Source organism: Rhinolophus ferrumequinum, chromosome 10 (assembly GCF_004115265.2).
Source record: "Rhinolophus ferrumequinum isolate MPI-CBG mRhiFer1 chromosome 10, mRhiFer1_v1.p, whole genome shotgun sequence".
Classification (NCBI taxonomy): domain Eukaryota; kingdom Metazoa; phylum Chordata; class Mammalia; order Chiroptera; family Rhinolophidae; genus Rhinolophus; species Rhinolophus ferrumequinum.
The window spans coordinates 61321483-61348809 of record NC_046293.1 but is presented as its reverse complement, the minus strand read 5'-3'; the positions used below and the strand labels follow the sequence as shown (position 1 = coordinate 61348809).

General features: G+C 39.8%; 1 protein-coding gene, 1 long non-coding RNA gene and 1 other non-coding gene across 7 annotated transcripts in view; 2 read left to right on the top strand and 1 right to left on the bottom strand.

Annotated features, from left to right (window-relative positions):
- Positions 1–3576, bottom strand: part of LOC117029076 (uncharacterized) — a 98106-nt gene extending 94530 nt beyond the window's left edge. For 3 of the 4 annotated variants that reach the window (XR_004424178.1, XR_004424179.1, XR_004424180.1), the window contains exon 1: positions 3445–3576. This is a non-coding gene — a long non-coding RNA (uncharacterized LOC117029076). Of the gene's footprint in view, positions 1–3242; positions 3366–3444 lie in introns of those variants that run through there. The other variant, XR_004424181.1, reaches the window with a different exon arrangement.
- A 122-nt stretch (positions 3577–3698) lies between these two features.
- On the top strand, positions 3699–25939 carry KICS2 (KICSTOR subunit 2). Of its 2 annotated transcripts, XM_033118061.1 has the most exons (4): positions 3699–3986; positions 9519–9804; positions 20158–20970; positions 25481–25939. In XM_033118061.1, the coding sequence occupies exons 1-4, from the start codon at positions 3752–3754 to the stop codon at positions 25578–25580; spliced, it is 1434 nt and encodes a 477-aa protein (XP_032973952.1). In that variant the 5' UTR covers positions 3699–3751; the 3' UTR covers positions 25581–25939. The 2 variants fall into 2 exon arrangements, with proteins under 2 accessions (XP_032973952.1, XP_032973951.1); XM_033118060.1 differs by lacking the exon at positions 25481–25939 and having other exon boundaries at positions 20158–21419.
- LOC117029509 (small nucleolar RNA U109) lies at positions 11879–12014 on the top strand. The gene has a single exon (XR_004424246.1). It is a non-coding gene; the product is annotated as a small nucleolar RNA U109 (small nucleolar RNA).
- Positions 25940–27327: the final 1388 nt, after the last annotated feature.

Below are 27327 nucleotides of genomic sequence, written 5' to 3'. Positions count from 1 at the left end.
ATGCAGCAATAGATTGCTAACATATCATCAGTCACAAACACTTATTGCTACTGTACGAAGTACCCTGCTTATGGGCTGAATCATATATTATTCAAGGTAACTTCTTGCCTTATAACTTTAATGTTTTAACAGCTTGACATGTCATTAACTCTATATCTTTCCTATAAAATTCTTATGAGAATCATAAGAATCAGCCAATCAAATATTTAAGAAACATCCATTAAGTTCAAAGTATTATTCTAGGTGCTCTGCTGATTAAAAGGTATGATAATGCTAATGAGAACAATACAGTAAGAGTAACAATAATGATAGGTATTACTAACATTGATTAAGCATCTGCTATGTCTTAGACACGTTCTAGACACTGTACACAGTCTCATTTAATCTTAATATATACTGTATTGCCAAATGTTTTCCAGAGAGGACGTACCAAGTTACACCCCCACCTGCAATGGATAAAAATAGATTCATTGCATGTTTACTAGCACTTAAAAAAAAAAAGTTTTCTTCTTTTTAAAAAACTGATAGGTGAAAAATAGAATAGTTTTATCTGCATTTCTAGGATTACTAGATCTTGGTATGTTAAGCACATTAGGCTTTTGTCTGACATGTGTTACAAATATTTTTTTCCCAGGTAGGTATAGTACTTTTTTCTTTTAATTTTATTGGGAAACAGCCATGGTCATTGGTTACATATTGCTTTCATGCCACAATGTCATAGTTGACTCTCCTAAGGAGGGTGCAGCTCCCAGGGACCCATGCGGGGATTGAACCAGCAACCTTGGTGTTAGCAACCTTGGTGTTAGCAGCACCGCGCTCCAACCAACTGAGCTAACCAGTCACCCTGGTATAATCTTTTCTTGATGTTTCTATATAGTCAAGTCAATCTCTTGCTTGTAATTTCTTCCAGTTTTTATAATTAGAAAGTTCTCCTCTATCCCTAGATCAATTTTCACTTGTATTTTTTTCTAGTTTGTTTATGGTTTTGTTTTTTTACACATGTAATTATTTATGTTGCAAGATACCGGATAAAGGTCTTTTTAAAATAATCATGTCTACTTCATTATTAATTGAATAAGTTTTCCTTTCCCCACTGATTTATGATTCCACCTTTACTACCTAAGGAATTCTTTTATTACTTAGATATGTTTATGAGTTTTATAACCCTCTTTCATTGCCTGTTGGTTTTGGTGCTAGTACTACACTTTCTTTGATTACTGGCTTCTACTCATTCATCAAGAACTATCACATTCTCTTCCAGAAAGCCTCCCTGATTCTTCCAAAAAAATGACTGCTACCTCCTTTTTCACCTCTATAACATATATACGTAAAGTCCTGCCTTGCACTGTTAACAGGGTTGATCTTATTCAATTACATTCTTGAGACCAGGGAACAGATGTACTGTATATTCATTAAAATTAAGTTATTGGTGGGGCGGCTGGTTGGCTCAGTTGGTGAGAGCACAGTGCTCATAACACCAAGGTCACCGGTTCAATTCCCACATGGACCAGTGAGCTGCGCCCCCACAGCTAGATTGAAAACGACTTGACTTGGAACTGATGGGTCCTGGAAAAACACAACACTGGTCCTCAATATTTCGCAATAATAAATAAATAAATACATAAATAAATAAATAAATAAATAAATAAATAAATAAATAAAATTAAGCTATTGGATTTGCATTAAAAGGTAGTGATGGCAGAATAGTTCTAGGGTGACTGTCATGCAGGGTGTCATGCGGGGTCTCTGGTCCTGCTCCCCACATAAGAACGCAGGATATGGTGAGGCCAAAAAAGGAACTACAACAGAGCCATAGATAGGGCAGTCATACCACTGTATTCTCGCTGGCGGCTGGGTTGGAGACACAGGAAACAGGAGCCACACGATTTTCAATCTGCCATCCACTTCTCTGCCAACCAACCAACCCCACTTGCTAACTGCAATCCGCCGTGCTAACTGCAATCTGCGCCTGCCAGCCACCATCCGCTGCTTAGTGTAGCCACGGCAGTTATATTAGTGGCCAATGGCTCACTGGTTACAGCTGACGGCCAACGAGCCACAGCTGATGGCCATCCAATCACAGTTGATGGCCATTTACAACCCGAGCCAGCACCTTTCCACGTGAGGCTGAGAGCCTGGAAACTGCTCTCTGGGACTCTGTCCCCACAGTGACAAAAAAATGAAAACAGAAAATTCCCTCACTTGTTCAACAAACATAACTGTGCCATTCATTCTGAAAAGATTATAAAGGTGAGTGAACTCAAGATTCTCCCTTAGGGAGTTCACCACTTAGTAGGAGAAAGAGACATGTAAAAATATATGTGATTACAATAGCCAAGACATGGAAGCAACCTAAGTGTCCTTCGATTGATGATTGGATAAAGAATCCTTTACATATATATATGCAATATATATAATGGAATACTATTCAGCCATAAAAAATGATAAAATATTGCCATTTGCAACAACATGGATGGATCCTAAGAGTATCACGCTATGTGAAAGAAGTCAAACAGAAAAGGACAAGAACCATATGATTTTACTTATATGGGAGATATACAACAGAAAGCAACAAATTAACAAATAAAACAAACTCAGACACAGACAACAGTATGGTGGTTACCAGAGGGGAAGGGGGGGTGGGGGAAGGATGAAAAGGGTAAAGGGGGTCAAATGTATGGTAACAGGAGACTAGACCCCGGGTGGTGAGCGTACAATGCAATATACATATGATGCAGCAGTATAAAATCGTACACCTGAAACTTATGTTATTAACCAATGTTACCCCAACAAATTTCATTTAAAAAATGTGATTAAATACAGTGCGATTAGGTAGCATAAATAAAATAAGCATGTACAAGGGAGGAGAAAGGAAAAAAACAACTTAGCAAAGTAGTGGGTAGTGTTCCAGAATAGTACCTAGGAGCTGGGTTTACGGCGTTTATTAAACGTCAAAGCAATGCGTAATTAATCTAAATGACAAAGCGCATCAATTCAGAGCCTTTAACAGAAGTCACATTAATTTATCCCTCATTCTGGGATCTTTTTAAGGAAGCCTAATATAGTTTGGCTAATATGGACAAGCTGAAGAGAAGCTCTGTTGGCAGCTGTTTCGTTAGCACGAACCTGAGATGACTAAAAAGGTGGGAATTAACCTAGTATGTGACTGGGGGGAAATTATATGTGGGGATGATACGACACATCTTTATCTAAATCAGGCTGGTAATCTATACAGCACTTACACGAGTTGGTTTGAAAGCTATGAGGACTGACTCCTTGTTGAGAGAGTGACAACAGTTCCAGCCTGGAGTCTCACCACCTCGCCCCGCCCCTCAGAGCCAAGGCGAGCCCAGACCACAAGTTAGGGCAAAAATGACTGATGTCATGCAAACGTGACGTCATCAGCACTGACGCAGCCTCACAGGGAGGGGCCTCTGAGCTCACCTCCGAACGCGGTCAGCTCCACAGAGCGGCAAGTTGGCCGCCCTGCATTCTGCCCTGAGGGTCCGAATAGTCTGAGCTACGGGAACCGAAGCGCCGAAGCTGCTCAGGAGCTGAGGAGCTGCCACTTCCCGCTTTCCTTGGCCCCGACACGCGTCCTCTCTGAGGCCCAAGCGCGGTCCAGGCGGCAGCGCGCTCACGAGCCCTCTTGAGGCGGTCACGCGCACGCACGCGTGTACGCACGTTCCCTGAGAACCCGGAAGTGCGAGGGAGAGGAGAGCCACGTGGGTGGAGCTGGAGTGCAGCTCGCATGGGGGAGTCTATCCCGCTGGCCGCCCCGGTCCCGGTGGAACAGGCGGTGCTGGAGACGTTCTTTTCTCACCTGGGTATCTTCTCTTACGACAAGGCCAAGGACAATGTGGAGAAGGAACGAGAGGCCAACAAGAGCGCGGGGGGCAGCTGGCTGTCGCTGCTGGCGGCCTTGGCCCACCTGGCCGCGGCCGAGAAGGTCTATCACAGCCTCACCTACCTGGGGCAAAAACTAGGTACCTCCGCCCCGCCCCCCGTACCCCTTGAGGAAGAAGGAAAGTGGGTATATTCCTAGGTCGGCAGTGGCTTGGGTTCCCTGTTTCTGTCACTCCTAACTACAGGCTGAACTCGGCACTCCCAGGTCTCCTCCCACCGTTCCCTTCCTTCCCTCGGCTTCCACAAACCCCGCCCACCGGCCTCAGCTGCAGATAGATTGGCGGATGGGGTGGATGCTCTTTGCAGGGCTCTTCCCCAAACAGATGAATATATCCATTTTGCCCAGTGCATGGATTAGTGCCATTAAATGAGAAGTAAAGCAAACTCTATGTCTTCGCTCTTCTAACCAGTGACACAGCGGCCAGAGGAGCAAAACTTGGCAATGCAACCTAGTTAGAGTTAATGAACACTATTGTCTGGCTTCTAAAGGTTAACCCCAGAGAATTACAGATGGAGTTCTACCCCCTCTTCGTAAGCTCTCAATAAATATTGAATGAATGAAGACATAAATGAATACTGGACAGGGAAGGCAAGAAATATGCCTAACACTAGCAAGAGGGGATTTAGGGGTAAAATACTTTCCATCCCATGATAAATCATGCCTCTGAAAATAAGATGCAAGAGCAGATTAAACTGATTTTCACTAGCAGAAATAATTAGTATAGGAAGATCAGAAGGAAATAATATATCTGAAGGCCGGAGACTATGCATACAAGGTATAACTACTTATAAATGCCAATAATAAATATGAATCCCAGAGCTTTTAGAGTTGTTTTGGTACTTTGGCCTATTTTAGATACTTTAATTATCAGAGGCACAGGATCTGGTATGAATGAAGGGCACATATGTACAATGTAGAGTAGAAATGTAAAGTTGAGTGTAGATTCCATTTTGATTCCCCAACCCCACCCCCAGGTTGCCTGGAGGTGACCATGTATGTACATCTTGCTTTCAGTAAACACTCAAGGGGCAAGGCTTTCTGAGATCTTCTGTCTTAGCTTTTCAAATAAGTTGTTACTTAGTATGTTAACTTACTGGCAAAAACTGGTCAGACAGTTTCACTGTGTATTTTTCCTCCCCTTTTTACAGTGGCACTTCTCACAAATTTGCAATTGCTGTTGCAAGTGTTATTATTCCCCTTTCTACAGATTGGCACATTGTGTATGTGCAGTGTGTGAGTAGGTGACAGAGCCCAAACCAGAATACCTGCCTTTGAACTGTCAGATTGTGTTTGTATCCATATGATTTATAAAACATTTGTAATACATTATAACTTACATATATATGAAAATGGGGAGGATTCTGACTGTAAAATTGAAGGTGGGTAATTTTCTGGTAGTTTTAGTTGTTTTTAGATTCCCCCACCTCATGAAGAGTGGTGGATGACCCTAGTGCCATGATTCTTAATTTTTTTAGCATATGTATGAGAATTTGAGTAAACCTGTGGACTTAACCCCCAGGAAAATATGTGTAATACAGTTTTGCATATAATCTGAGAGGATTCAATTGGATTTCCTAAAGCCTATTTATAGACCTCAGTAAAAAAAAAAAAAATCTCTTAAGTTGTATGTGCCTGGTTTTAGGTAAACAGAACTGGCTGTCCTGTGTGTACGAACATGTGTAGGACCATCATTATATCTGACTGGGGTTCTGTGAAGTGGGCCTTACGTAAAGTAATTGGTTCTGCCTTGACCTCTCCTGGTTCAGCCTGAGGGCTGTGCCTTGAAATTGACCCATGGAGCGTTTTATACTGTGCAAGGTGCCCAGGCTCTGTTCAGGCTCCGAGGTGACCTGTCACTTCTGAGTAAATGTTTTGAAAAGAGCATGTTTAACTTTAATGCCTCTTCACTTCTTCACATGTATAGTAAATGTGGGTTCCAGATTTTTAATTTTAACTTTGTGACTATTGTAGAGATTTTTTGAACTAGAACGTTTGTGATATCAACATGCTTACAATATGATTTCATGATTACTCCGTTTTCTTAAAAACTTGGGGATAATCTTTTGTGTTGCCATTTAAAACATTCCCATGTTCTTCACCTGCTTTGCTAATTACAACATTTATATGGTTTTTTTTAAAGCAATACAAAAGTTTATGTATATTTTTAAACTTTTAGGACATGGTTCAGAAAAGAGAGTCTTTTTGACCTCCCTCTTGGGACATGTTTGTTGGAGACCTTATCAGTGAAACCTGATCATAGATTTCCTTTAGACAGAGGACAGATCTGACAGGGAGCCTCTATTCCCGTCTTGGCTCACTGATGAAAAACTTCGGGTGGAGCCCTTCTCTTGGCGCCTTCTCTTTCCTTTAAGGGGAGAATGTACTGTTTGGGGAAGGATCAATGACTCAGTGCCTGTGCAGGATTTTAGAGTCATACTTTTCTCCTCTTTGTTTCATTAGTGGAGAGTTTCCTCAACCTCTGTTTGCTGGAATTTAGCATGGTAGAAAATGACTTGAGACCTGATGTTTTAAAATGATCATTAGCAAGAAGTTGTAGACTCAAGGACCCAATTAGATGTTTTGCATGCTCCTTTAATATACTTAGTACTTGAAATTTCATGTTGTGAGACAGACTGTTGAAATCTTGACAAATAAGCACTCATAACTAGAACCTTCTGGTAATAATTCAAAATAATCATATTTTGTTAATTCAAAAAATTGAAAAGAGAAATTCTGGTGTCTCTGATTTCATTTCCCAACGCGAAGGAAGGCCAGTCCCCACTGGATCTACCTAACCAGGGTAGTCAACAAATAGGACTGTACTCCTGAGAGCTTTGAGAAAAGAGACCCCTGTAAAGAAATGCAGTGGTGGTCTCTCCCTTCCTTAGAGTGTCACTTTGTTGGTTTCACATAGTAGTGAGTGATGTTTCTTGATAAACTTTTAAAAGTATTCTTTGTATTTATGTGGTGTACCCACTCCCCCAGATAAGGGTAATCTGATAAAGGAAGGTATCCCTTTCTCACCCAGTTAGAATTTTCCTCAAGGCCGCCTGTTTAACAGTGGAAGTAAGTACACCATTGAGGTCAGCTAGCTCTGTCAGTAGGTAGCTATTGTTTTTTTTAAAAAAACTTCTATTTATTTTGAGTGTGTTTTTCCAGGACCCATCAGCTCCAAGTCAAGTAGTTGTTTCAATCTAGTTGTAGAGGGAGCAGTTCACAGTGGCCCATGTGGAGATTGAACCGGCAACCCTGGTGCTACGCTCTAACCAACTGAGCTAACTGGCCACCACTGCTGCCCCTTCCCTCCCCAGCTATTCTTTTTATGATACTTGAAGCTCCCAATTTACCATAGAGTTCAGAAGCTCAAGTATGTAGTATTGAGCAAGCGTTTTCTTCTATCAGTTATAAATGGAAGAGAAAGAGATTAGTGTTATTGAGTGTGTGCTTTGCTTTGCTCCAGATACATTACCTACCAAATGTTGCTTCATTTTGTCTTCTTAGCAGCTCTCTTATTATTACTTAGTTGTGTTAAAAACAACAACTAAGGTTCAAAGTGGCTAAGTCATTTGCACATCACACAGCTTGTAAATCTGGAAGCTGGGATTTGGAACCAAGTCTGTCAGACTTTCAGAGCTTTTAGGTTTTACATGGTACTCTTACTACCTTCCTAACCTGAGAGATTTTTGTCCTAGACCTGGGCATAGGGGTCTATTTATTCCATACTGTCACTTTGTAAAATCTGCAAAACTAGACTGAATATGGGCGTGGAGGAAGATAGACCCTCCAGGGTGCAGTCCTGTACAGGATGCTGGGGTCAGTCAATCCACCTGTAATGTGGATCTTGCTGCAATTAGGAGGGAAAATGATGTAATGCCAGTCAGTCTGTTTAAGCAGTATTGTGGGGACAGAGCCAGGAGTGCAGTTTCCAGGCTCTCGGCCTCACGTGGAAAGGTGCTCACTCAGGTAGTAAATGGCCATCAACTGTGATTGGATGGCCATCAGCTGTGGCTAGTTGGCCGTCAGCTGTAACCAGTGAGCCATTGGCCACTAATATAATTGCTGTGGCTACACTAGCAGTGAAAATGGGGGCTAGCAAGAAGGTGGTGGCTGAGCTAGCAAAAGCGGATTGCAGAGAGGCGGATGCCACCAGCGAGAATATAATGGTATGACTTCCTTACCTATGGCTCCGTGGGTGTTCCTGTTTGGCCTCACCATATACTGAGTTCTTATGTGTGGAGCGGGAGCTGAGACCCCGCGTGACACTCTGCATGACAAATGGCACAGCGAGCAGGGTCCCCTGCATGACAAGTATGTTGGAGAAAACTGTTTTCTAAGTCTTAGTAGTTTGTGGAATCAGTAGTAACTAGGGTGACCAACCTTCTCGGTTTGCCCAGGGCTGAGGGGGTTCCCAGGACATGGGACTAAAGCAGAGTTTCTGAAGAAGCGAAACTTTCAGTGGTTAACACCTAGAAAGTGGTGGGTAAACTGAGACAAAGTGGTCCTTAGTTGTAAGGGGTATAAGATTCCTTTCTTGAAACATAAATTGGGCAATGAACTAAAAACGATGTTATGGAATGTTTCATTCTGTAAGAGGATATTTTACAAATACCTCGATAAATAATTTTCACTCCTAACTGATATGTTTAGAATAGTCATAAATTCTTTAATTCATTAAAGCATTCTGTATATATCAATAGAAAATTTAAACTGTCACCCATCTCTGAGATTTTTGTATATTCCTAAGAATTAGGGTTTTAAATCTTCTCAGTTTCTGTTCATTCGCCTAATGTCTTGCCTCTGACCCTTTGCCGGGTGCTTATGAAAACCTCTATGAAGCTGGCTCTATAATTATTAGAAATATAGTTGATCATGTATTAATCCAGAAATAAGGAAATGATACCTATGCCATTTGATTTGAAAGGATGCATTTGGTCTTATTTTTTGCTGATTTCCTTTGGAACCCCTGAGTTACAGCAGCAGTTATTTATAATCGCTTGTTGCTCTTAATAATTCACAATATACTGCTTACTATGTTATAACCTATAGTGTCCACCTTGTCGAGAGTACTAAGATTTTCTTTTTCCCCTGTGTTCTCAGGAGTCTGTCTTCTTGTGTAAGGTCGATATATGTGTGTGTTTTCCATTTTATGCTTTAAAAGATAAGATTAAAAGATAACATTCAAAGGCAAGTGCAACTCTAAAGCAGAAATACAATGTTTTGATTTACCAGGAATAACAACAATGTTTCATAATTGGGTGTTATCATTTGTTTTAAATACATTTTTGTGGAAGGAGGGCTTTTTAGATCTAGCTTATTTATTCTCTGAAATAAATCTGAGGGGTGGGGGAGAACGGATGCATGATTAAGGAAATCAAACACAGGTCCATTGCTAAAGAAATGAGTGGCATCAGCCATGTGTTTAACTTATTCCCCAGTGGAATTATCAACCACAAAATGCTTCAATCCCAGTCATAGGAGTCAGAGCATCTGGTAGATGAAAACCCAGTGAGCTCGCTAGGTTCAGAGACTTTGCTTTTGGATGCTGGGAGGTGTTTTGCACTTCTGGTTTCTCTTCCTTACCTGCCATGTGCTTATGTCGTTCGCCCACCAGGGGGCCAGTCTTTCTTCAGCAGGAAGGACTCCATCCGCACCATCTATACTTCCCTGCATAATGAGCTGAAGAAGGTGGTGACTGGCCGTGGGGCCCTGGGGGGCACCGCCCCCCACGTGGAAGAACTCCTGTCCCACCTGTCAGAGCAGCTCTGCTTCTTCGTTCAGGCTCGCATGGAGATCGCAGACTTCTACGAGAAGATGTACACCCTCAGCACACAGAAGTTCATCAATGCCGAAGAGCTCGTTGGCCTTCTGGACACCATCCTCAGGAGATACAGCTCCAGGTCAGTGGAGGGGAGGCGGCAGGGAGGGGTGGAGTGTGGCAGCCTGTGGATCCCACACCGACCCTCTGCGTTTCCCCATGCTCTTAGGAAAGCCGCCAATGAAGTAACGAAGGAGAAGAGCTTGTTACTTTTGGTACACATTACTTAACCAACAGGTATACATTCGGCACCTTCTTTGGTCTTCATTAACACCGTGCTGATGGGTACTTCTCTAAGCAGTAGCGAAAGACCAATCATAAAATCCTTAAAAAATGGTATTGTAACTGATTTTGAAAGAGTTATTTTGAAGAACTCTTATGAAAGAGTTCACACAAGAGAATTGTATATGAAATAATGTGACTTGTTAAAAAGCCACTATTCAAATAAACGACCCTTTCAAAGTAATCACCCTGGTGAGTTACCCTCTTATTCCTCACATGGAGCCGTAACGAACATGTGTTGGAAACGCCTGTATAATTGCTTTCAGTGCCTGTGGCCTCGTCTTGGTTTTGTCTTAAACTTCCTCACGGTGGAGGCAGGCATCTGTGCTTCTGAGGAGGGCATACTTAAGGCTTTTTGTGATAGTCAAAAAGTTATTTGTAGCCAGTTTATTTTTTTAAAAAAGATGTAGATCCACTGGAAAACTTTTATTTGAGGGAAGTTGCTACTTATAAAGAAATGAGACTAGTTATAATGTATTGCTCACTGCTGGGACCCAAAAAGCAACACCAAAAGAATTTATGAAGTGTTGCGAACATCATTGATGGGTGTGACCCAGTTTTATTTTGGGGGTCCCTGGAGCCTGGCTTACTGCCTTACACATAGTAGGTGCTCAATAATTTTGTGATGGACTGAATAAAATATGGTTACTTTGAAGGATACCTCTCCTTTGAGTTTATATGAGTTTATATGTGTTTGCTTAAAAGAGAAAAAGGTACTAGATATGTTTGATTATATTCCCAAGTGAAGGATAATTTTCATCTGATTAATGGACTGGGCAAAGGGCCAAGTGAGAAGAGTAGTAAGAGAGATTTCATGGAGGACATAGAATCTGAGGTGACTTTTAAGGGCAGGTAAGGTTTTGAAAGCAAAGGTAGGAAAGAAGGGAGCAGATGCTTTGAGACGAGGAGGTGATTGCAGACCACGGAAAGGCCTCTGCGTTGTGGTGGCTGCTGGTCTCTCCTCCTGAAACGCTCTTGTCCTAGTTGTTTACTCATCTTTCAAGTCTTGGATCAAATGTCAGAGAAGCCCTCTCTCATTGTCCTACCCAAACTATCACTCCCTTAGTCCCTATCCTATTCCCTAATTTATTTCCTTCACATTCCTTATTGCCATCTGAAATTACCGTTGTTTGCTTAGGGTGTTTTTCTTTTCTCACAATTAGAGTGTGAGCTTCTATTTACAGCTTCTATGTCTCCAGCACCTTGAACAGAGCCTAGCACTTAGTAGGTTCTCAATAGGTGTTTGTTAAACGAATCAATGAATATTTGGTAACCAGTAGGGAACCATGAAAGGCTTTTGAAGAGGGCAGTGTCTGTTCTCATCTTTTTCTGAGACTGACACCTGTGGCACTGGTGTGTGGGATGGGATGGTGAAGGCAGTGGTGAGAGGAGGAAAGGTAAATTGAGCAGACTGTTAGGTAGTCTGACTGATGCAGTGGGGCCTCGTGGTTGCAAGACAGTGGGAAAAGACATGGGGACAAGAAAAGTGTACAAGTCTTGGTAATAGGATGGTGGGAATAATGAGAGGTTTCTATCAAAGATGATTCGGAGGTTTTGCACAACTCTAATGATACTATTTACAGGATGGAGAAGTCAAGAGGGGCTGGCTTAGAAAGAAGCGAGTGAGTGCTCACTTCGGGAGCACATATACTAGAAAGAAGGTAGTGAGCAAAACTTGGAGCAAGTTTAGCTTGAATTGCTAGCAGATTTTCAAGTAGAGATTCAGCAGGCAGTTGGAAATGGGGATCTCGAGCTCAGGTAAAAAAGGCAGAACCAGAAAACAGTTTGGAGGCCATCTGTATGAAGAAGTACACTTATCTTGTTTTTTGGTTTCAAAACTAACATAGTCATGTTTCTTTAATAAAACATCAGTGTTGCATGTGGAAATACGACTGCTCCTCATTCCTTTGGGAGCAGGAATACATCCATAACATGCTACATTAAAAAGAAGTTCTCAGGGCTGCCAACCTTACAGTAGAGGTTGAGTAGTAGTATATTTCTCCTACATAAAAAATAAATAAATAAATAAATAAAGCATCAATGGATTTTTCAGCTTGCAGGGAAAGGGGTTAGTAGTTAATTTAGCTGTTTTGAAGGAAACTAGCGCATACTGAGCAACGGCTGTGTGCCAGGCACTGTGCAAGACCCTCTTACGTGGTATCTGATTTGAGTTACAGGTGTCGTGAGCGCTCCCTTTATGGAGTCTCCCAGAAGTTAAGTATGCTCAGGGTCATGCAACTTATCTTTGAACCCATCTCTCCATAACTCCAGAGCCCACATTCTATATGCACCGTTGCTTGTATTAAACAGTGAGATACTTTTTATCCATTCCAGATAAATTATCTCTGTTGATCATTTTGCAAGTCAACAATAAGTTCGATTCTTATTTATTGAATAAACAATAAGACATAGTAAGACTGTGGAGCAATAGTCTTCTGTCTTAGTAAGATAGAAAACATCGTAAGCACTTACTACATTCCCCTGCTAGGAAGAAGAGTTGTGTACTGTGTAAAGTCATGTAATGTGCATATTCACTCTGAGCACAAGATAGTTTGGTGAATGTATTATGTTCTTATTCTTCTTTTGTTAAGTGTTTCCTTAATTTTTTATTTTGAAATTTTTAATCCTACAGAAAAGTTGCAAGAATAGTATAATGAACATAGAGTTACAATATGACTAGTAATTCCACTCCCGGGTATATCCCAACGAAAATACAAAATGAAAACATACACCCACACGTAAAAATTTTCCCATGAATGTTCATAGCAGCATTACTGATAAGAGCGAAAAGGTAGAAACAACCCAAAGGTCCATCCACTGATGGATGAATGAATAAATTGATGTAGTATACTCATACTATGGGACATCATTCAGCAATTAAAAGGAATGAAGTACTGATGAATGCTACAATATGGATGAATCTTGCAAAATTATGCTACATGAAAGATGCCAGTAACGAAAGACCACATATTGTATCATTCCATTTATATGAAATGTCCAGAATAGGCAAAGTCATAGATATAGAAAGTAGATTACAAATTCATAGACACAGAAAATGGCTGCTAGGGGTTGCGGGGGCGGGGATGGAGAGTGACTAATGCATATAAGGTTGCTTTTGGGGGGTCGTGAAACTGTTCTAAAATTAGGTAGTGCTGATGGTTACACAACTCTGAATACATTAAAATCATTTAATTTTATACTTTAAAAAGGTGTATGTTATGTATGCGAATTAAATACCAGTAAAACTGTTACTAAAAAGAACTGTGCAGTGAATACACATATCCTTTACCTAGATTCACTATTATTGAAATTTGGCCACGCTTGCTTTATCTCTCTCTGTATATAATTTCATTTCCCTGAGTTGTTTGGAAGTCATGAAACCTTACTCCTAAATACTCCGGTTGTATCTTCTAAGAACCACAAAAAACTGTAACATAGTTTTCACACAGGAAATTGAACACCAGTTTTCTATCATCATCTAATATATATATTGTCCATATTCAGATTTCCTCAGTTGTCCCCAAAAGGCCCTCCGTAGTTGTTATTTTTTATTGTCATGTATTTTTGTTCTTATGATATATTCTTAATGTTTACATTTCACAGGTAATACATTAACATGGCTCAAAATTTATAAAGTGCGAAAGAATGCATAGCAAAAAGTCCATCTGCTGCCCCCGCCCTTTAGCTACTTAATTCCCTTCCTAAGAAGCAATGAATGTGAGCGAGTTCTTCCTGTCATGGCCGAGAGATCGTCTGTGCATATGAATACACACGTTTTCTTTTTTAAACAAATTTTACACATGTACAAATTTTCTGTTTATAAATATGATTCCTCAAACCTGAATAATATATATACATATTTTTTTAATAAATAATTTTTTGAAAACCCAAAACTAAAGTACAGTTTGATTCTCAAGGGGAAGAGATCTCATGGGAAACGCTAATGTGAAAGCGGTTTGCTGAACCAGCTTGGAAGCTTAAGAAAATAGCCAGAGCTGGGCCCCTCCTCTTTTTCCCCAAGAAGGTAAAATGTAATGATTCTGGATTGGGGGTCCAGAAATTGGTATGTTTTAAAAATTCCCTGTGAAACTGGTACATAATCTGCATGACAAAAATTAGATAAGAGAATAATGCCAACACTAGGATAGGTTGTTGAACCTTACAGATGTGTGTGTGTGTGTGTGAGTGATTATATGTATACACGTGTGTGTCTCTCCTGGGAATGATTATTACTATTTAATTTCATTTTTATTTTATTTACCTGTTTTGTACAGTGAGCATAAAAGAAAATTCTGGCTAATCTTCTCTGTTTGGTAGTTAAAACAAAACTGGAACATAGATTTAATGCAAATTAGTATTTACTCTCCTAAGTCAACAATATAATTTTAAGAAATGATGCTTTTAAAGAAGTCAGCAATTATTTATGTATTCTAGACAGCTTTTTAAAATCCCTCTGGTATGGGAATAATATACCATTTAGTGATTTTTATTCTTTAATCATAATTTTATAGCTAGAATTTAAATAACTCCTTTTTTTTTTTTTTTTACATAAAATTTCTGTTTGCATTTGAGGAAGCATAGGTTTTTTTATCTGAATGCTTCAGATGACAGAATTCTCACCAAAGGCAGAACTATGATTTGTTGTTTAGGCTTTATGACCTTTTTGTCTTCAAAAAAAAGATTTGATGATAGACTGTAAATGAAACAGTTAGTTGTGTGTATAGTTCAATGGGGTTAATTATTGCCCACTGAAAATTTCATAAGCAAAACCAACAATAGGGCAGTTTCTGTGAGGTTCATTCTACTCTAGGCACTTGACATGTGCCAAGATCTTAACAGTACAGACTTGAGGCTTTCTATGATCTTGCGCCAGCCTACCTCTTGAAATTCATCTACGGCCCATCAAATGCCTGAAATTGCAGCCAAACTCTTAGTGAAAAGGAAGAAGCCTCAGAGAAATCTTTGAGGATTTTTAAGCAGAAGCCTGAAAACAGTCCATAATTTAAATGTGTTCCCCATTTCCTACCTTGGTTCGTATTACTTATTTTGCTTAGAATGTCCTATTTGTAGAGGAGGAAAACTATCTTTCTCCTCTACCCTTCTAAGTTCTCAGCTGGGGTCCCTTTAACAAAAGACATGTTAAAAGAAAAGCAAAGAAATGTATTTCGTATAAGTTGTACGTGACAGGGAAGTCTTCATAAAGAAATGAAGACCCAAAGAAGCCGTAGCCTGTGTTTTTATGCTAGATCTGATGAAGAATGGAGAGTTGTGGAGAAACCTACTAGGATGAAAAAGGGTCTGAGCTAAGTGTAATAAACTGAGAGAAACAGCAAGGCCTGTTGGTTCAGGTTCCTCTCTGCGCGCCCCCCTTAGTCTTTGGCGATGAGGATGCTCCTTCCCTCAGGGTATGGGGAGCACCCCTTCACTTGAGGGTTTTCTGACCTGATTTCCGGGGAGGGTCAGAAAGTCCTTCCTGCACATGTCATGTCTAGATTCCTTCAGCTTAAAATATGCAGTGTCGAAATTGTTAAAAGATTTTGCCTATTTGTCATGAATTCAAATGGAGATTGCAGCCAAGAAATCGAGAGAGAGCAGAGATGAGAAAGGGCAGCCGTGGAAGAATTAAGAAAGATCCAGAGCAAAGACGTGTAATTGGAATTAGAGACCAAGGCTGAGATCACCTACCCCTTCCTGTTCCCAATGACTATGCACAGATGTGAAAGATGGACAGGGAAGAAGGCTGAAAGGAAAAAAAAAACGGATTCATTTGAAATATGGTGTTGGAGGAGCGCTCTACCCTGAGCAAGACCAGCAAGTGGGTCCTAGAGCAAAGTAAGCCTGAAACATCGCTGGAGGCAAAAATGACAAAACTGAAGCTGTCCTACTTCAGATACATCACGAGAAGGCAGGGTTCTTTGGAAAAGGCAATAATGCAGGGAGAAAGAGAAGGCAGCAGGAAAAGAGGAAGACCAACTATGAGATGGATTGACTCCAGGAAAGAAGTCACAAGCCTGAGTCTACAGGAGCTGAGCGGGGCTATTGAGTAGAGGGCATTGTGGACGTCATTCGTTCTTGGGTCTCCAGGAGTCAGCTGACTCAGTGGCACATACCATATTTTGGAGTAGCATGTTCTGAACCCAGTCACGTGGTTCTATCATGTATCAGTTAGCTATTGCCGCAATCATTCTGTGTAACAGACCACCCCAAAATTCACACTTACGGGCTTGCAGGTCTTTGGGGCTAAGCTTAGTTGGGTAGCTCTGCTTAACACGGTGGTCTCACTGGGCTTGGCTTATTGCTGTGAGCTTTTGGGCTTAGTCTGCTCCACTTATGTTCATTCTGAGCCCACGGTTAGAGGGGAAGCAGCTACCCAGTGGCCACGGCCGAGGTGCAGAAGAACAAGCCCAGCCAAGCTCATTTTAAGCCTTTCCTTGCATCGGATTTGTTACCATCCCTTTGGCCAGTGCAAGTCACATGGCCCAGTCCAGTCCAGAGATGGGAAAATATTCCCTTCCTGGGGTGGGAGAAGCTACAGAGTCACATGGCAAAGGGTGTAGAATCAGGGGTGGTTCCGAATTGGGGCCAGAAATTTAGGCCCTCGTCATCGCATGGGTAAATCCTACCTGCTCTTTTTTTTTTTTTTTTTTTTTAATTGATCCTACCTGCTCTTTAAGCTTTATGGCTCATTTCAAATCCTATCTCCTCTATGGTCTGCACGATCTTTCAACCAAAGGTAACTGCTCCTCCTAAACTGTTATTTTATTTGTACCCCTCATAAGAGATGCATTACTTTCTACTTACATCCTTTATAAACACCTTCTTCTAACATGGGAGGTCCTGCAGGGCACACTTCTGGCTAATTCATCTTATATCTTCACAACATATTTGTATTTAAAAACTAATTAATTTTTTTAAATAAGAGATTACAGATTTTTGTTACTGTGGTAAAATATACATAACAAAATTTACCAGTGTAACCATTTTTAAGTGTACAGCTCTGTAGCATTTAGTACATTCACGCTGCTATGCTGCAGATTTCTTTTTAATTGGGCTCTGACTTCTCACATGCATGGGACCTGCAGACTTCTTTTGGAGAAACTCGATACAGATTTGTAAAGGAGGGAGTGTGTTCGCACATGCGCTCTCACGTTCTCTCTCTCTGGCTTTTTAAAGAACAGATGTTCTCGGCAAATAGTTGTCAATTTATTCTGCATTCAGACTTGTTCAAGCTTGCTGCCATGGCTGAGGTGTATATTTTTGGATGACAACAATTGAGCAGATCCCCGATAGTATGAGTTGTGAATAGGTATGAGGGATACAACAGAGTGGAAATGGGGAAATGGTACCATGTAATGCTAATCTCAAAGTCGTGGCAGAATAACATTGACATGCATTTTTAGCTTTTCTTAAGAATGAAAAATAGCTTCGACATTCACATTCATCCTAATAAATGTGGAGCATTTAAATACTTTTAGTACACTTACGGAAGAGCTTGTTCAGAATTTTTTCTGGAGGTTTGTATAGGGAACTCATGTTCCTTCAAGGAGAGTGTTGGATATGCAGGATCATTTCCAGCTGGAAGTGGAAAAATAACTTAGAGGATTGTGTTTGGAGAATTCTCTCCAATCTCATACCATTTTCTGTGTAACAGTCCTACTGTGTTTATACTTCCATGGTAAATTTTCCTGATAGCCAAGAATCTGTGATACTTAATGCTCCTTAATTGTCAAGGGGCCTTAGCCTTTTGGCTAAGGGAATAGGAACATTTCTTACAATTTAGTGATTCTGAGACATGCTAGTGTGTGTGTATGTGTGTTCCATGTTCTTAATGTTCATTCCAAAGCATGTAATCTTTGAAGAGGGCAAAGTAGTTAGTTAAGCACCTGAACTAGAGGATTTGAAATCTGTTTTATCTTTGTGATTCTTTAAGTATATTGCTAGACGAGACCCTCCACCCATGTTTGACTTCCCTGTTTTGAAGGATGTTGAGGGCAAAGGGCAAGCAATAGGAAAAAAATCAGTGTATTATTGTTATATGAATAACTGTATCCTATTTATCACATGATAATCAGTTTCTATCTTTTAATGTCCGACTAGTGTGGGCTCTCTTAATCATAACTCTATTAGTGTTTAAATACATTTTAAAAAAACTATGGGTAGACTTGGGATAATTTTTTTTCTACTTGTTTAATTGATAATCAGTATTTTTCCCCTTCAACTGGGGCCAAAACAGAGCTGTGTGAGCAGCTCTGTCTCACTGACAGTAAAGCAATTAAATTACACGGGCTCAGGCCGTGTAAAATCATCGCCTGTGCTGCCTGGGTATAAGATGTGCTCAGTAAATGCCAGATCTTGCCCACACCTTTAAAATGGGGTCACTTGCTAAGGTGATTCCTACAGCCTTTGCAGATGCTTTGGATCTTAGGAAGAGAATAAGGGCTCAATGTAGGCTCCTTGAGAAGTAGAGAGTCCCAGGCCAGGCAGACACTGAAACTGCCTAGGCGTTTTTCTCATAAGAAAAGACTGAGCAAGAAAGCTCTAAGTGGTCCATACAGACAGGAGTCTCCTTAGTCACTCTGTTCCATTATGATTGAACTTCATTTAGATCATAAACAACGGGCAGGATCAATGAGGCAGAAACTAAGATTCAAATCTTAACATAGTTACCACATTTACTGAATTTCTACCATGTGCCATGTGTTGTCAAGATAAACGAGTGAAGGAAGTAGGCAGGTTTTACTTCCCCTCAGGAGCTCAAAGCGAAGGTGACCATATTTCCCAGTTTGCCTGATAAATTATATAATTAAGCTACTAAAGGAAGAAAGGTATTAAGAAACTAGAGGGTATAACTAGGGGACCTGACCTAGTCTGGGGGTGGACAGAGAAGACATTTCTTAGGAAGTGACTGAAGAGGAGACCTGAAGCATCAGAAAGAAGTATTGATGGAAGAGTCACGCTTTCACTGGCCTCAGGCCTTTTGCACTTGCCCTTTCTTCCTTCTGCCTGGAAGGATGGATACTCCCACATCCTGTCCCCTTCCCCCTCAATATCACTATTCCAAGTAAAGTAGAATGTTTTACAAATGGCAGGTAACAATTCCTGAGTCCTAAAATTAATTTAATGCACAATAATCCAATTTTAAAAATACGTATTAAATATCTAGTACATTTTACATAGTAAGGGTAAATAAGTTAAAAATGTTTTATTTATGTGTGTGTGTGTGTGTGTGTACTTAGTCACAATAAAAAGTATATGTCTAACTAAAGATTATGTTCAAAAATTTTTTTAAACATTTTGTCTAGAACAAGTAGAAATGAAATCACACTACTATCTTAACCTTCTTTGTGATACGATTGCATTTCCAATTATTTATTTAATGTCTGGAGAAAGTGAGAAGAGTGGGAAAGTGGCTCAAGCTAAGAAGGGGCCGGATTATGCAAGGCCTTGTGAGCCTTTTTACGGATTTTGGATTCTATCCTAAGATAATGGAAAATGATTGAAGTATTAAATGTTTTTTATTTAGCTACCATTTCTTTTTAACCGGGATTAAATATAAAGGGAATTTGGGAACTAGGATTGAATAAGGGTTTTCTGGTAGATATTCTATTCCTTTAATAAACATTTATGGACTATATACTAGTTTCAGGTATAGGTGTATAGTCTGTACTCTTTATCTGAAAACCAGGTTTAATAAAACGTTAGGGAGTGACTGTGAACCTTAAAACGAGTTTAGTGTGTTATGTATACACTCAGGAGATGTTTCAATGACCTTTTCTTTACCTCCGCTTCTTTAGGACCACACCCTGAAAAGAAGATGTCTTGTTTTGATGATAATGTTAGTCATACAATTCCCAGAATAAATAAGAATTATAGTTAATTTAATTTCTCTGTATTTGAAAAGAAGGTAGCCTTTTTTTTTTAAACATCAGACTATTTCCACAGCAGAAGATGATGTTGACATAATCCTGAAAGGGTGAAGTTATGTCAGAATGACTTTTTAAATAAATCAACATGGAATCCTTCCATTTTTCCTTCCCCTGCCCCAAACATAGTATTAGTTGTCTGACCACATTTTTTCTTTTTTTGAGGGTAGAAAATGTAAACATGGAGTACTCTTTCCACTTATGTCGATTCATTTCCCTTCGCTCTTCAGGTTTCACCACCCCATCCTCAGTCCTTTGGAAAGCGGTTTCCAGCTGGAAGTCGATGTCCTGAGCCATCTCCTGAAGGCCCAGGCTCAGGTCTCAGAGTGGAAGTTCCTCCCGTCTCTGGTTAACTTGCACAACGCTCACAGCAAGCTGCAGACATGGGGCCAGATCTTTGAAAAGCAGCGGGAGACCAAGAAACACCTGTTTGGGGGGCAGTCTCAGAAGGCCGTCCAGCCCCCACACCTTTACCTTTGGCTGATGAAACTCAAAAACATGCTTCTTGCCAAATTTAGCTTTTACTTTCATGAAGCACTGAGCCGACAAACGACTGCTTCAGAAATGAAAACGTTGACGGCAAAAGCCAACCCAGACCTTTTTGGAAAGATTTCTAGCTTCATCAGGAAATATGATGCTGCCAATGTGTCCTTAATCTTTGACAACCGAGGGTCCGAGAGCTTTCAGGGTCACGGCTACCACCACCCCCATTCCTACAGAGAGGCCCCCAAGGGAGTGGACCAGTATCCAGCTGTGGTGTCTCTGCCCAGCGACAGGCCTGTCATGCACTGGCCCAATGTCATCATGATCATGACGGACCGCGCTTCCGACTTGAACAGCTTGGAGAAAGTCGTTCACTTCTATGACGACAAAGTTCAGAGCACCTACTTCCTGACCCGCCCGGAACCTCATTTTACCATTGTTGTCATTTTTGAGTCAAAGAAATCCGAAAGAGACTCCCACTTTATTTCCTTCCTCAATGAGCTCTCACTTGCCCTTAAGAACCCCAAAGTTTTTGCAAGTCTGAAACCTGGATCCAAAGGGTAGCAGGTTATCTGTGTGAAAGGTTTCCAGGATAGGAAGTTGTGTTCTTTCTTCATTTCTCTGATGACCTGCAGTTGGCTGTGATTCGAGCTTCCATCTATCCGTGCTTCTTTCAGTGCTAAATTAAAGACAAATCTTCCCTAATTGTGTCCACTTTATATGCAATTAAGGCCAATTGAATTAAGTATCCAAAGAGTAATCTAGGACGTGATCACGGGTACTGGGTATCTCCATGGCACAGCCAAGTACTCTTAGTGTTTTATTCTCCTGTGTTTCTTGTAGACTGAATATTTATTGGCCTTTGATGTTTCTTTCCTGATGTTTCTTTCCAGATGTTTTATATTATTCTAAACATTGTGTTCTAATGCAATTCTACACACCCTTTCCCCTATCTCCTACCTGGATGAGCAATTGGGATAAGATAGTAAATGGCCTTTTTAGAATTAAGGACTGTTACGTTTTCTATCTCATAAACAAGCCTATTAACATGAAATTATTTTATGATTCTCATCTACAAATGAATTATGTTTGATGCCAAAGTTAGAGTCTTGGTGAGAAATTTCTATCAGTTATTGAAAATGAAGGTGAATCAGAATGGTAGAATAACATCAGGTTTAACAGTTCAGAAGACCCTATGGCAACTTTAATAGCCATGGATTCTTTTGGGGTGATCTACACACCTCACTGCATTAGTTTTTACCCCTATAAAGTTTGGAGTTTTCACTGTTTTAAACTCAGCATAGGCCATTATGTGGGATTTCTTTACTCTTCAGCATATTATCTGCTTGGCTTTCTGTTTATCAAAACTTTCTGCTGAAATGTGTGTTCATGTTTGGCCCTACTCAATGGCTTTTTAGGCTGAGAAAGCATGCAGTCTTGGTTTTGCAGCCACGTTTAGACATTCATGCGACTTAGCCTACTTTTTATAAAATCAAAATGGAATCCTGTACTTGCTGAAAATCAATTGTGTATTCAAAAGACATCTTCATCGTTGAGTAATCAACTGAGTACTTCAGCGCATCTGAACTTGGGATTCATGCCTATGTCCTCCAAATATTTTTAGAAGTAGTGATACATCTTAACACATGCCGCCTTCCCACTTTCCTTCAGTAGGAAGAAGGCATAATGGGCTGTGCAGACCTGCCCTTCTAGCTTACTGATTCAGAATAAAAATAAGCCACAAAGAGTAATTGAGTTTTTCCTTTTGATAGCTCCTACAGCGCTTATATGCAATGGAATGGTCTGGTCAGTTCTGATCCTCATGTTTGCACAGAGCCACTGTTTTACGGGGCAACCACAGCAGACAAGCCTGTGGCATCGGCAGAGACCAGAGAAGCCCCTGCGAGCCCAGTAGGAGCCTGCCCACCTCAGTCTGGGCTACTTGGCAGAAGAACCCACTGGCCTAATTTCTGAGGAGAACATTGTTTTCTTTCTTTTCTTTCTTTTTTTTTTTTTTAATTAAAAGTCATATGATTTGTAAAAAGCCAGTTTGCTTTAAATAGAAAGTAGTGATTTCCCTCTCCATTTTATTCACTCAGGTTCTATAAAAAGCTGAACAGATTGTACAACTTTGACCTTACATAAAAAATTGAAAGCAATTGGAACTAAAACGTCAAATCATTTTTCCTCCCTTTTGTGTTTTACAAAGAAGCTGAAAAATATTCCTTCGTATGCATGTATTTTTTTCCTAAATAAACCACCATTAGCCTTAATGCTATGCTTCAGTGTAACTTGGAGAAGAGTGTAAATAAAACACATACACAATACTTAAATAACCATTCCTCACCTAGAACATATTTGAATTGTATATTTATTTTTGAACACATTTTGGTTCAAGCCAAGACACAAGATCATTTTACTCTGAGATTTGTCCTCTAAATTCAGTAATGAAATGATCTGTCAAGTCTATGTTTTGCTAATTGGAAGAGTCAATCTGCATATTTTCCACAGACTGCTTATTTTGAAATTTGTTTCTAAACCACAACTTGATCAATTTTTATGGGTAACCGGGAATGTAGTCAACACTTACTGAGGTTGCCAACGAGTCCATCAAGGAGTGTTTCATGTCAGGATGCTGTTTAGACCCAGGGTGAACATTTACCTCTCTGTTCTCTCTTGGGTCCAGCCTGGTATCTATGTCTTTTGAGGGACTGTGTGAAAATGAAGCCTAGTTCTTGACTGAGGAGCCAATAGCCTTTACATAATCACTTTGTACATTTGGACGTATTGGAGAAAGTGTACTTTCAAGAAAGAAAATGGGGGCGGCTGATAAGCTCAGTTGGTTAGAGTGCGATGCTTGTAATACCAGGGTTGCCGGTTCGATCCCCACATGGGCCACTGAGCTGCGCCCTCCACAACTAGATTGAAACAACTACTTGACTTGGAGCTGATGGGTCCTGGAAAAACACTTAAATAAAAGTTCAAAAAAAAAAAAGGTTGGTACTTCACTGCATTCCCAGTAGAGTCACTCAGATGATCTTTAAACTATGTCCACCCTTTGATCTAGCAGCAAAATTGCAGTTTTGTTTCTTTGGCAAGTCAGCCTATGAACCTGACATCCTTTCCTGTAAAATGGGGATAAGGAAATGTGGGCTCTTTTTCAAAGAATATGTAAGAATGGAATGAGATCATGTGTGTAAAAAAGCTTTGAAAACTTCCTTGGGTTTGAAAGCTGTATGAATAAAAGATGGACCACTCTTTCCTTAAACTCAATGCCTCCCCTGTTCTCGTCTTTCACTTGAGGCTTGTGGCAAACCTGTGCTTAGTTACTAAGTTTGAACAGGCCTTGAAGAACTAGTTTAGAAGATGAGGGAGGTAAATGCCTAACGAACCCACCCACTCTTTTAAATTGAGAATCTTTGTGGTTCATTGTTCTCAAATTTTTATGATGGGTTCATAGCATCATTTCAGTTCTTCTGTATTCAAACTGATTTTTATTTTTCATCTGGTTGCTCTACCTATTACAGAAAGGTGTGTTAAAATCTCCAACTATAATTGTGGATTTCTCCCTTTATTTTTGGAGGTTTTTTGTATTTTGAAGTTCTTTTATTAGGCCGATATATACTTACAATTTTTCTTTCTTATCTATTAAGCATTCATAAATTATCATTATGAAATTTCCTGCTTTATCTCCATTACTACTACTTGCTTTGAAGTCCATTTTTGCCTGATAGTTTTGTGATCATTCCAGCTTTCTTACACTTTCTGTTTGTATAGTATGTCTTTTTCTATCCTCTCATTTTTCATCTATTTGTATCTTTATTTTTAAAGTCTATAGTAAGAACTAAAGAGAGAAGACTGACTAAAAGAGCAATAACAAATTCTGTGTTCTCCAATCTAGCAATGTCTGTCTTTTGATTGAAGTGTTTAGTTTATTTCTCCCATAGTTTTTTACAGTCAGGATTTTGCTGATGGAATCTTCGAACCATCATTTAACATGTGTTTCTATCCTTTTTTACCCCCCTTCATATTCGGAGTTAGATCAAGAGGTCTGGTCAGATTTAGTTTAGTTTAGTTTTATAGTAGTAATAGTGTGTATTTTATTAGGAGGCAACTAATATCTGGCATTACCTAGATCAAAATGGTGAAATGGAGAAACAACCTCTATTTGGTTACCTTGAAGACAGTTCATATAGGAGTTGCTGGATAAATGCTTGATTCTTATGCCAGTTTTTAAAACAACGAGTTAGTTCCTTTAGCATCTTCCAGAAACACCAGGGAGTTTTGTTTTGTTTTTAAGTAGATGTATTTATGAGGATTTCTGCCTCTTAAATTTAACCCTAAACTTAAAATAAAGCAGGCATTTTTCCCCTTGCCACATGTCACTTTTATGTGAATATTATGACTTTCCCTTATTTCTTCCTCATGGTTCATTTTCTCTCTTAATTACAATTGACTGTTTTCCTCCACGTTTCCCCTCCCTCTCTCACTTCCTCTTTCCTCTCCCTCCTTCCCTTCCTTAGTTTCTAATATCTTTCTACCAATTTCACTTTAGTCACTCCTTTCCCATTCTTCAGGGAGCCAGCCAGGACATACCCCAGTGGTCTCTGACCCAGTTTTGGAAAGCAGCATCAGAAAGTATTCGAGTTGATGGTTTTACAACTACTTAGTCTTTTTCAGGCACTGAGAGAGGATTACATAGAAGGGAGAGTTCAGCATTGGCACTAATGGGGTGACCACTAATAAGTGCAGCTACTTTGTAAGCACCCGAGACATTTAGCCAACTACAGCCAAGCAGTGCTGCATGTATTTAGTAGGTTATTTGGCACAAGCTACGTACTCAGAACTAAAATATTTCCAGTTGTATTTTTACTATAATTTTTTATTACTAAAAGATCATTCTTAGTCTATTTGCTGCACTTCATCTGCATGGAAACATTACATTAACTTCTGATTTTGTTTTTTCTTCAAATAAAAGTTTAACAAAATAGATGTTTTTTCCTCCACCTAAGGGAGAAAGAAAAAACATGCCATGGGACTCTCCAAGAAAGCCCTGTCGGTAGAGTTTAGTGATTCCCCCCTCTACATTCTCTACATTTCCTGTTATCAATGCAATTATTTCATGGCCTTTTGCCTGAGTAATTCTAAATTGCTTGTCCAGAGGAAATAGATGTGCCATTCTGCTGTTGGAGACTTCTCTTGATATCATGTAAATCCATAAGGCTTCATGAACACCAAGTATTTTGACTTGTCTGTGTATTTTTTCAATCTGGTTTTGATAATAAAGTCTGTTCCTGGGATACTTTAAATTTAAAACCATATGGTATGAGTAAGATATCAACGCTAGAAAATGGAGAGCTGCAAATGGGTTCCCCTTTCTGTAGCCACGTACCTAATGTCAGAACCTGGGCATAGGGTTCTGAGTGACGGTTTACCTCAGGGAGGGTCATGAGAGGTGACTGTTGGGGTGCATTCTGAAAGAGGACTCAGCCATGCAGTGGAAATAGCAGGAATATGTAGGATGGCACTTGCCACTGACCTCGGAGAGGAAGATGGTCATTGGGACCTTGTCTGACTTTGTCCCTAGGGAGTGAATTCTGCTTTTGCTGGTCTTAAAAACTGCAGAGCAATTCCAGAATCTAGTTAAACTTGAAAATCTGCTGCCTCACTTGATCTGAGATTTATAATGACTCAAACTTCTAGATTAAGTCCAGACTCATTTTACTCTCGGTGTGACAAGGTCTGACATTGCAGGATACCGCTTGACCCTTTGATCCTGGTTTCAGCCACTCCAGGCTAGGCCAGTGTTAGTGAAGTCCCCCAAGCAGAAGCAGACAGAGGGTATGAATGACCTCTTTCTTATGTTCAATATTCGTTCATTTAACAATGATTACACATCAGCTGTACTAAGGGTGGTGATGCAACAGTCAACCAAGACACATGTGGGATCTGCTTGTTGGTGCTGGTAGTGAGGTGAGCTGGCTGCAGCCTCCGGGGCAGGCCAGGAGCTAAGAAAGCAGAAAGGCGATGTATACACTACACACTTGTTTTACTTGCATACCTCCTTACCAATTTTGGGAAAACCACGATTCCTTGATGGATTTTTTTTTTATCTGAAATATTACATTACATTTAAATAGTTTCAAAAGATACAATTTATCATGTATTGTAAATATTGGCATTTAAAATTAAAATGTTTTTTAAGATGTATCTAGAGAAATCATGGTACAATACAGACTTGATAGCCACCGTTTTCCATATTTAAAAATAACAAGCTTTGGGGCAGCAGGATGGCTCAGTTGGTTAGAGCGCAAGCTCACAACAACAAGGTTGCTGGTTCAATTTCCACATGGGATGGTGGGCTGCGCCCTCTACAACTAAAGATTGAAAACGGCGACTGGACTTGGAGCTGAGCTGCACCCTTTACAACTAGATTGAAGGACAACGACTTGGAGCTAATGGGCCCTGGAGAAACACACTGTTCCCCAATATTCCCCAATAAAAAAAAATTAAAAAATAAAATCCATATTTTTCACAAATATTTTATCACTTTTTGCTCCTTGAGCTCCATTCTTCTCCCAATTTTATCCTAAGAAAATTTTTTGCTTAGTGTATATATATATATGTATATATTAATATAATATATATATACTTTATATACTATATGTTCTTTTTTTTAACTTGAGTGTGTTTTTAATTACAGTTGACATTCAATATTATTTTATATTAGTTTCAGGTGTACAGCATAGTGATTAGACGTTACTATATGTTCTTTCTGTTCCATAAGGCTGTAAGTGTTTAATGACCAAATGGCATATATATATATATATATATATATATATATATATATATATATATATATGTTAGAAATTTTACTTGAACATTTTATTTGAAATACATTTTTTTTCAATGAAATG

Coding starts and splice junctions, on each gene's coding strand:
- KICS2 (XM_033118061.1), top strand. CDS start 3,752: ATGGGGGAGTCTATCCCGCTGGCCGCCCCGGTCCCGGTGGAACAGGCG. Junction 3,987..9,518: donor CTACCTGGGGCAAAAACTAG/GTACCTCCGCCC, acceptor TTCGCCCACCAG/GGGGCCAGTCTTTCTTCAGC. Junction 20,971..25,480: donor CTGAAACCTGGATCCAAAGG/GTAGCAGGTTAT, acceptor GGTAGAGTTTAG/TGATTCCCCCCTCTACATTC.